Source organism: Strix aluco, chromosome 24 (genome assembly GCF_031877795.1).
Source record: "Strix aluco isolate bStrAlu1 chromosome 24, bStrAlu1.hap1, whole genome shotgun sequence".
Taxonomy (NCBI): Eukaryota; Metazoa; Chordata; class Aves; order Strigiformes; family Strigidae; genus Strix; species Strix aluco.
Window position 1 is genome coordinate 9,726,815 of NC_133954.1, and position 9,880 is coordinate 9,736,694.

General features: G+C 70.2%; 2 protein-coding genes across 3 annotated transcripts; one reads left to right on the plus strand and one right to left on the minus strand.

Annotated features, from left to right (window-relative positions):
* The first annotated feature begins 259 nt into the window (after positions 1-259).
* LOC141934129 (gastrin/cholecystokinin-like peptide) lies at positions 260-687 on the plus strand. Its single transcript, XM_074849434.1, has 2 exons — positions 260-464; positions 563-687. Exons 1-2 carry the CDS (start codon positions 266-268, stop codon positions 685-687), a joined length of 324 nt encoding a protein of 107 aa, XP_074705535.1. The 5' UTR covers positions 260-265.
* A 187-nt stretch (positions 688-874) lies between these two features.
* On the minus strand, positions 875-8,432 carry HAP1 (huntingtin associated protein 1). Of its 2 annotated transcripts, XM_074849431.1 has the most exons (15): positions 8,008-8,432; positions 6,116-6,192; positions 5,931-6,047; positions 5,731-5,831; positions 5,352-5,460; positions 5,146-5,224; positions 4,880-5,010; positions 4,716-4,790; positions 4,490-4,627; positions 4,342-4,409; positions 4,077-4,244; positions 3,580-3,863; positions 3,272-3,490; positions 2,717-2,819; positions 875-1,920 (listed from the first exon to the last, which is right to left on the minus strand). In XM_074849431.1, the coding sequence occupies exons 1-15, from the start codon at positions 8,102-8,104 to the stop codon at positions 1,617-1,619; spliced, it is 2,070 nt and encodes a 689-aa protein (XP_074705532.1). In that variant the 5' UTR covers positions 8,105-8,432; the 3' UTR covers positions 875-1,616. The 2 variants fall into 2 exon arrangements, with proteins under 2 accessions (XP_074705532.1, XP_074705533.1); XM_074849432.1 differs by lacking the exon at positions 2,717-2,819 and having other exon boundaries at positions 8,008-8,422.
* Between the last annotated feature and the right edge of the window lie 1,448 nt (positions 8,433-9,880).

Genomic DNA, 9,880 nt, shown 5'->3' on the forward strand with positions numbered 1-9,880 from the left:
GCTCCCTTCGATGAGTCAATGATTCTGGGGGACTTGGGGACCCGCTGGGACAGGGGGATGGAGAAGACTTGGGGACCAGACGGGAGGGATGGTGGGGACTTGGGGACCCACTGGGAGGGACAGAGAGGACACGTGAACTGGCCCTGCCCTGGGGACGAGCACCCCGCTCCCCGCACGGGTCGCCCCTCGCCGCAGGCCAAGCGCGTGTCCCCGGTTCGGTGGCCGCAGCCCCTCCGCCCCCTCCCCTGCCAGTCTCTCCGCAGCCATGAAGATGAAGGTGTGCATCGGCCTCGTCCTCGCCGTCGTGGCGACCTCCGGCCTGTGCCGACCCGCGGCCGAGGTGCCGGGTGCTGCGGGGGGCCCCCGCCAGCTCCCCCCCAGCCTGGTCCGGCGGGACTGGCCCGAGGCCCTGTCCCAGGAGCAGAAGCACCTCATCTCCCGGTTCCTGCCCCACATCTTCACAGGTAACGGGAGGCACGGGGTGGGCAGCGCTCGGGGGGCTCCGCGGGGCACAGCCCGGCCCCCCCGGGGCAGCTCTAACCCGCCGCCCTCACCCCGGCAGAGCTGAGCGACCGCAAGGGCTACGTGCACGGGGACGAGGGGACGGAGGCCCTGCACGACCACTACTACCCCGACTGGATGGACTTCGGCCGCCGCAGCGCCGAGGACGCGGGCGATGCCGCGTAGCTGCTGGGCCGGCCCCAACGCGCAGAGCACCAGCGCGCTCGGTGCACGTCCCCTCCCGCAATAAAGCTTTGGCACTGCAGATGCAGCTGCTCACGACTGTGCTGGGAAGATCGGGAGGGGGGGGGCAGGAGGTGGGATTCACCCCCAGCCCCACCAGGAAGCGCAGAGCAGACGGGACACACGGAGCTGCTTCATGACTTCACATTTATTTGACAGGGGCCAGGGCCTGGCCGGGGGCGAGGGAGCAACAGCTACACCCTGAGAAACCCCCGCGCAGGCTTCCCCTGAGCAGGGGCTGCTGCTGCTACTGCTATTCTGGGGGCAGAAAAAAACTTTAAAACTTCCATTCCCTTTAAAAATCAGCCCAGTTGCTGGCCAAGGGCCCAGCCTGGGGTGGGGGGTCTCACCCTGGCCCAGGCGCGTCCCCCCCAGGACGAACCGAGCATCGTCCTCTGCTGCAGCAGCACCGACAGCCCCGAAGGGCTGAGCTGCCCCCAGACAGGCTCTGCAGAAGCAGGAACAGTTTTTATTGCCAGCAACCGGCTCCTGGGAAGGGTCTGTCCCCCCCCACAGTAGGGGACAGGGATGCGACTCCCCCAGAGCCCCAGGCATCACCCCCCGCAGCTCCCTGCACCTGGGACCCTGCCGCAGCGTAACAGGGGCCAGGGGAGCATCACGGGGTCGTGTCCTTGCAGCCGGGGCAAAGCCCCCCCGAGCTGGTGCCAGGAGGGCAGCTGGCCCCCGGGGCAGCACCCAGAGCTGCCCGTCCCATCTCCCTTTCCCCAGGGACCGGGGATGAAGGGGACACATCTTGTCCTGAGCCCGCGGGCGCTGCAGCAGCGTCACGTCGGTGCACCCCAGGCCGCCCTGCGCTCCCCCCGGGCGTAGGACATCTCCCCTCTGGCCACCACCTTGTCCAGGCCCAGACGTCAAAGCTTCTCCACCAGGTTCAAGCTGAAGATGCTGCTCCTGGGTGGGGGTCTGTGCTGCCCCCCGGGCGCAGGGAAGGGCGGGCTGTCAGCGTGCTGGGGGGGGAGCAGAGGGGCCCACCGTGTCCCAGGCCCTGGCACGGAGGCAGAGATCCCCCGCACAAGCAAGAGCCTGACGAGTCCCAGGGGGGTGCTCGGGGGTCCGGGGCCAGGTGGCAGCACGGGGGAGGACGGCTCTGGTGAAGGGGTGCCCAGGCTCAGCCCCTCAAAGGGCCCACAAGAAGGCACGACGGCGTTATACAGACTGCAGGGGAAGAGAGAGCAGAAGGGGGGGTGGGTCAGTGGGGGGTCCTGGCCCAGGGGCTGCTGTCGCACCAGCCAGAGGGTCCTCAGGGCCCCTCCTCCCCCCTACACACTCATTCACCGCATGAGCCTCAGGCTGTGGGGACCCCCACCCTTGCAGCACTGCCCAAGTGCCCCAAAGCTCATGGCAGGGTGCTGGGGGGGCTGCGGGATGTCCCCCCCCAGCTCCCAGGAGGGGCTGGGTCACAGTTGCTGCTCCACAAGCGTGTTGGGTTTTGTCTAACAGCGTACAGTGAACTCCAGCTCACACCAACCCCCACCAAGCCTCGCAGGGGCTCATTAGGGCCAAGCAATGGTGCTCATTAATTAAGGGGCAGCTCAGGGCCCAGCCAGGGGAGCGGGTCTGGCTGAGGCACAAGCGCAGAGGAGCAAAGCCACGTCCCCAGCAGCACCGGGAGCAAACGCTGCTCTGCCCAGGGCCAGCCCAGCCTTGTGCGCCCCGGGGAAGGCTCCTCTTCCTCTTCTTCACAGAGACTGGGGGGTCTGGTCCCAGGCCCCGGGGGGGGGTGCACAGCCCCCGCACACAGCGCCTCGAGCAGCCAGATTTGGGGCCATTACAAGCATCTCTCCAAGGGTCAAGGCCTGCAGATGGCCCCCAGGCTGCTGCTTCCTCGAGCTGCACTGAGCCAGGGATGTGGGGAGGAAGGTTGGGGGGGATGGGGGGAGGAGGGTTGGGGGGGACGGGGGTGGGGTGGCGGTGCAGGCAGTGCAGGCGGTGGGGGGGCCACGCGCCTTACCTGGGTGTCACCGTGGTGATCTCAGTGGTGGGGTGGAGGATGTGGCAGGTAGTGACGGTGAAGGTAGACGGGGTCTGGGGGAGGTTGTTAACAGAGAGGAACACTGGAAGGGACAGGAGACACGGGGTTAAGCGGGGGGAGGGCACGGCCCAGGCAGAGGCAGAGAGCTGAGGGCAGACAGAGCCAAAGCTGGGCTGCGAGCCACCAGCAGAAAGCTGCATGTATGGGCACAGCTCCAGCGGGATTTGGGTCCGGCGGTTGCTCAGAGGAGGGGGCTGCGAGCACAAGAGGGACCAGGAGCCGACGTTTCTCCCAGCCCGGTCCCTTCCACAGGCGGGGGCTGCAGGAGGTGCCCGCCGGTGCGAGGGCGAGGGCTCACCCTGCCAGGGCGGCTGCAGGAGAACGGCCCCAGGGCAGCTGCAGCCGGAGCATCCCCAGGGGCAGGGACGGGCAGCAGGGACAGGAGGGTGTGGGGGGGTGCGAGGGGCAGCCTGGGCAGGGGGGCAGGGGTGTCCCGGCGGCCACGGCCCCTCCGTCCCCTCGCCCCGCGCTCACCCCCGGGGCGCTCCTTGGCTTTGGTGGGCACTGAGGTAGGGAGCAGCTGGAAGGAGCTGGCGTCCACGTCGTCCTCCTCCAGGTCGTTGAGGCTGTAGACCTCCTCCAGGTCGGTGTCCAGCTGCCTGAAGTCTTTGGTGAGCACCCCGGGACGGGGCACCAGGATCCCCCCCAGGTTGGGCCGTGCCAGCTGCTGCCAGTGGTGGAGTGTCACAGAGCCTGGGGGGACACACACAGCCGGGGCAGCTCAGCCGGTGTTGGGGGACCCTTCCAGCACCACACAGCGGGAAGCCCCCTCCACCCCTCACCTTCCAGGGGCTTCACGATCTGCAGCTTGTCGGGCAGGTAGGTGAGGGAGCCGAGGGAGAAGCCGGAGCCGGCTGTGAGCTCGGAGCCCCCCGAGTAGTTGGTCCCAGTGGAGACGATGCTCTCGTCGGGGGTGAGGAAGCCGCTGGAGCCCTCCCCGTCCCTCAGCCGCCACAGCTTGTGCTCCCGCTCCGCCTCGAAGAAGGAGCGCTCCTCCGAGGCATGGCTCTGCTGCTGCGCCGACAGCCGCTGCACCGCGGCCTCCAGGTCCTGCTGCCCCGGGGCCCTGCCGGGGGGCAACAGCGTCAGGGTGCTGGTGGCCACGGTCCCACACCGCACCCCCCCACGCTGCGCCAGACCCCAGCGGGCTCCGGCCGGGTCTGCGCCCCCTGCCCCGGGCTCGTGGGGGAATTAACGTTCTGATGTGATCAAGACCTCGCCAACACCCCAGCTCCTGCACAGGGCTCTGTCCCGCCTGAGCCCCCCCTGTGGCACTCACCGGGTGCCCTCGGAGCCGGAGCAGACGGTGCGGGGGGTGCTGGCCCCCCCGGAGGGGGCGGCTGACAACTGCTTGGAGCCCGGCATGTTGTGGGGAGACTCGGAGCAAGACTTGGCTTTGGCCGCCTGGTTCACCGCTTTCACCGTCTCAAAGACGCGCAGGTAGCTCCTGCGGGCAGGAAGCGGGCAGGGATGGACCCTTCAGCCAGCCCCCCCGGGACCCCCCCTCTCATGGCCCAGCACCAGCCACTGGTGCCGGCACTTGCCTGTAGTCTGAGGAGGAGCTGTCTGTCCCCTTCCTCATCATCCCCTTGATCTCAGCCGCCAGCGAGTCCTGGAGACACAGGGGACCCGGCGTCAGCAGAGGGGAGAGTGGAGCCCCCCCGCCCCCCCCCCCCGCTGCCCCCCACTCACCACGGGCAGGAGGCTGGTCGCGCCGTAGCGGCTGACGGTGCTGTTGGGGAGGCTGCGGCCGCGCAGGTTCTTGACCTCCTCCTGGGCCTCCTGCAGCATCCCCCCGCACTCGGCGTACTTCTCCTGCAGGTCCCGCAGCTGCGGGCACGGGCTCAGCTCAAACACGGCCCCGGCGGCAGCAGGGCAGGACCCCCCACCCCCCGGGGCACCCCCTCCCCGGGCTCACCTCCATCCGGAGCTGCTGCTGCACCTCCTTGGCCAGGGCCAGGTGCTGCTGGAGCTCCTCCACCTCCGAGCCGTACTGCGGGCAGGAGCAGGCAGGTCAGGCAGGTCAGACAGCTGTGCCCTGCACCCCCCCAGCACCCCCCGGCAGGGGCGGGGGACACCCACCGTGCGGCACTTGTGCTGCAGGTCGACGACCTGCGCCAGGAGCTGGCTGATCTCCTCCTGCTGCCGCGCCGTGTCCTCGGCCTTGCGGGCCAGCTCGTCCGAGAGGTAAACGACCTGCTGGCTGGCTTCGGCTGCAGAAAGCCCCGGGCCTGTCACCGCTGGGGACAGCCCCCCAGCCCGTGCAGGGATCCTGGGCAGCACCTGCAGACCCCCCCTGCCCAGCCCAAGCCCAGAGCAGAGTTACCCCCCCCCCCAGCCCCACGTACAGAACTGCTCCACACAGTCGATCATCAGCTGCTGCTCCTGGTCCTCGTACTGAGAGGTCTTGGTTGCGATGCTGGCGGCCTGGGGGAGAGCGTAGGAGGGGCTGAGCACGATGGGCAGGAGCTGCAGCCCCTCCCCGGGGGCAGCTCAGGGCCCCCCCAGCCACAACCACCCTGAGAGGGACACCCCCCCTGCCAGCTCCGCTCACCTCCATGCGAAGCTTCTGGTTCTCCTCCTCCAGGCACTTGAGTTTCTGCTGCAGCGTGTCGTACTGGAAGTACTGCTGCAGGGACAGCGAGGACTCGTGCCGGCGCAGCCTGGGGACAGCAGGGAGGGCGCTGAGCACTTGCAGCGCGGGCAGGATGGGGCTGCCCACCCAGCCCCCTGCCCACTCCCTGCAGCTCCCAGGCAGGCGTCTACAGTGACCCAGCTCCGTGGGGCTGGACCCACGGCCGCCATGGGAGGGAAAAGAGCTCCAGCCCCAGTGCCCACCCAGGGATGGTGACAGCTCCTGCCCAATGCCTCTGCCCGGCCCCCCAGGGGCAGCCCTGCCCCAGCGAGCAGCAGGATGGGGACCCCCCACTCACGGGGTGGAGGTGGCGGAGGTGGGCTCGCTCTCCTCCGTCGTGGTGGTGTAGAAGTGGAGCAGATCGTCCCGCATGGAGACCTCGTGGCGCAGCTGCGCAATCTGGGAGGGGAAGAGGCCTCAGGGCACAGCCGGGGGGGGCCACAGCCACTCACAGCCCCCAGGCCGAGGCCAGGACCCCCCGTACCCACGGGCCATCACCTCCTCTTTGGCCAACTCCAGCTGCTCCTCCAGGAGCTCGTTGCGCTCAGTCAGGCTCCGGTTCTGTTTCAGCAGGGACTGCCCGATGCGCGCCGCCAGCTCCAGGTCCCGCTCCTTCTGCAAGGGCAGGTCTGCCTCAGCTGGGCCCTGCCCCTGCCCTCGCCCCCCCGCGGTCCCCAGCGTACCTCATCCAGCAGGTTGGTGACGGCATCGATGTCGTGGTAGGTCTTTGTGATCCTGACCACGCGCTCAGCGCACAGGACTGGGGGAGAAGGGTGAAGGGTGAACCCCTGCACTGGGGGGGGGGGCGGCCCGGGGGCTCAGCACCATCCCCCCGCTGCCTCCTGTCACTGCTCCCCATCAGCAACGCAGGGGGTTACACAGCAGAGTGGGAGGGGGGTGGGTGCTGCAGGCCCACAACGCTGCTCCACTGGTCACAAAAAGGTCCTTTTATCTGCTCGGCAGCACCAGGGATGCGACAGCACCACGGGAAATGGGGTGCTCCCACGTCACCCCCCAACCCTGCCCGCATCTTGGGGTGACAGGAAAGGTGCTGAGCCCCCCTCGCTGCACCCACCACCCCAGCCCGGACACAGCGCCAGCCCCACCGCAGGACACTGGGACGGGGAGGAGGGACGGGAAAGGCAGCAGAGACAGGATTGGAGGTGACATCTCCAGCAAAAACCAGGCTGGAGCTCCAGCAGGAGCAGTGGTGGGTGGCAGCGTGCCGAGCCGGGCAGCGTCCCCTCCAATCTGTCCCCAGCCCCCCCGCGCCGTCTCCCCTGGCCCTGCCCTACTTTCTCCCCGCAGACGTTGGCCGAGGCAGAGCCGAGCGCGTCCTCCCGGGATGCTGCACCCCGCACCCACCCCGCACCCACCCGCTGCCCCTCCAGCAGCGCGGCGACCCCCCCTCTGCGCGAGGGGGCAAAGGCGGCTGCAGGCAGGTGCTCAGCGGGCTGCGCCCCGGCTAAAGCCCTGCCTCCCCCCGGCCGCTACCGGGGTGTCGGGCAGGGAGAGGTGGCACAAGGACGGGGACGTCTGTGTCCCCCCCGCACCAATCCTGCCACTGCGCCCGCAGAAGCTGCCAGACAGCGCCAGGACGCACCCGGACGGCCGGAGGGAGCCGGCAGCGAGCGCGAAGCCCTGGGCCCTGCCCGCACCCCGAGCCCTGGGCCCTGCCCGCACCCCGGGCCCTGCCCGCACCCCGCAGTCGCTCCCTCCAGATGTTCGACCGCCCCACGGGCTTGTGCCTCGGTTTCCCCCGGCAGAGCGGCGCTGGCAGCGCTCGGGGCCTCGTCCCGTGTCCCCAGCCCCGGCCGGGCAGACAAAGCGGGTTACGGGGAGCGGCTCAGCCACGCAAATCCCATTACGCTGCCCCGGCCGGGGTTGTGTAACCGTGGCCGTGCCCCCACCCGCCACCCCCGACCCGTCCCCACCGCCCCGGGCGCTGGCCCTGCACCCCAGCGGGCACGTACCCCATGGGGAGGGGGGGGAGGCTGGGGCTGGGCTTGCCCCCCCCTCCCCACGCCCCGACAGGGCCTGGTCCCCGCAGGGGTCCCCAACTGCACCTCGTCAGGCCCCTGAGCCGTTAATTGGAAATAATTAGAGCATGAGCATCGTTACAGTTTGAGCAAGGGGCAGGCCCTGGGAGACACTGGGGGCTGCAGCGCCGGCAAACACGTAAACACACACCCACCCCCACCCCCCCCATCCGCGGGCCTGATCCAGCGCGATGCGGGGACCCGCACCCCACGGGAGGACAGACGCCCCCCCCATCCCCACGGGCACACGCAGACCCGGCGGGGGCCCCTCACCCCATCCCTCTGCCACCACCACGGCAGGGACAACCCTCCCTGGGCTCGGGGTGACCCCGGGACCCCCCAAAGGACCAGGCAGCAGCTTCCCTGGGACGGAGCTCTGAGAGGGGGGGCCGGGGGGGGCCGCGCACCCCGCGGCGGGGAGCGGGAAATGCGCGGCCGGGAAGGGCGACGGCTCCAGCTCGGGGGAGAGACCCCGGCCCCGGCCCCCCCGGCCCCGGCCCCGCTCCGCGCACCCCGGCCCCCCCGGCCCCCCTCACCTTCCTCCAGCTCCCGGGCGATGGGGTCGGTGCCGCCGCCCCGCTCCGCCTTCCCGCTCGGCTCCTCGTAGGCGGCGGGGCTGCTCCAGATCTCCATCGCGCCCAGGCGAGCCGAGCCCAGCTGAGCCCACCGCAGCCAGGCGAGCCGAGCTCAGCCGAGCCCAGCCCAGCCCCGCCGGGCGCTCCCGCCCCTATTTATAGGGTCGCCCCGTCCGCGGGCACCTGCCCGAGCGCGTCCCACCGGGGCCGGGGGCGGGGCCGCGGGGGGCCGGGGGCTGCCCGCTCCCCCCGCGGCGTGGGTCGGCTCTTTGCGCCTGCCCGCTCCCCCCCCGGGAGCCTCGGGGACACGGTCCCCATCGGGGCATCCCGGAGGCAGGTCCCCATCGCACCCCAGGGCCAGGCTCCTCGTCGGGGCACCCTGGGGACCCCTCGGGACAATCCTGCTCAGCCCCGGGGTGCTGATGCTGCTGGGCCGTGTCCCACCTCCCGGCCCCCAGCCCGCGGGCTCAGGGGGGTGCCCGTGGGTGGTGGTGAGCGCTGACTGCTGGGAGGGGACGCTGAGGGGTCACCGGTCCCTGAGCAGCGGCTTTGCGGGGCTGACCCACTGCGTCACGCGCAGACGAGCCCCTTCGGAGGGTCAGGGAGAGGTTTCAGGTCCCTCATCCCAAACCCAGACTGGGTGCAGGGCTGGGGTCCCCGTGATGGCCACGTCCCCACACTCCCCACGCTTTGCCTGGCCAGCCTCGGTCTTCTGTCCCGGGTCTGGGTCCCCCACTGTCATCAACCCAGCGCACCCCGACTCCTGCCCACGCGGGTGCCCAGTGCGGTGCTGGGACCTGCCAGGTCCCTGAGCTGGGAAAGGGCTTTTCCATCCCCCTCCACCCTGCCCCGCTCAGCACCCCCCGTGCCCAGCCCGGCCCCCCGTGTCCCGCACAGGCCACCCCGCACTCCCTGGCTGGCACCCCCAGCCCCCCCCCCAGCCACGCTTGCGCAAAGGCAGCGCCGGAGCGGGGGAGCTGAATAAATGATGTTGTGCTGAATTATGGAGGAGCCGGCTGGCACGTAGCACAAGGCTCGCGGGCGGGAGGGCAGCAGGGCTGCGCCGAGGACCCCCCACGGCACCCCGGCACGGTAATGCCAACGCACGTGCTGCCCCGCGCTGTTCCTCGTTAGGACCAAACTAATCCATGAATCAACGAGGCTGGGGCTGGAGCTGCCCCTCATCGTCACGCGATGCCTGTATTTGCCTGCTGGACTCCCACCCGCTGGGGTCCGGACCCCAAACCACATCCTGCCAGACCCCCCCAACCCCTCCCCGAGCTGGGGCCACAGCCCAGGGCCCTCAGTCCCAGCCTCTCCCTCCTCCTTGCACCCGTGTTTCTCCCAGTGACAGCAGAGCAGGGACCCAGCCCCTCCCCAGGGCACCCACCCCCAGGCACCCCAAGGACACCAGGAGTGTGTGTCTGGGCAGGAGCAGCTTCTTCCTAATCCCCTGCCCGGGGATTTGCTCCTCCGGGCAGGACCCCGGCGCAAGCAGATTACAGGGGGCTATTTCTGATGGCGGCTTAAAGGTTTGGGTAAAGGGATGAGACAGCGCGGGCCCCTCCGGCACAGGGGGCACAGAGAAATGGGGCTCCCGGGACCAGGCACGGCTGCCCCCACCGAGAGGGGATGGGGGTCCCCGGGGTCCTCCTGAGCCGGATGCTCCCATGGCTCGTAAACGGGGTGTAGGGCTCAATCCCTCTCACTGTTGCTGCAGGGTAGGGGGGTGCTGATGGCTGGGGGGGGCTGCACCCCGCTGCCGGCTGAGCAGGGAGGGGAGCTGCAGGGTGGGGAAGGCTGCAAGCACGGGCAGGGCACGACGGGGGTTTGT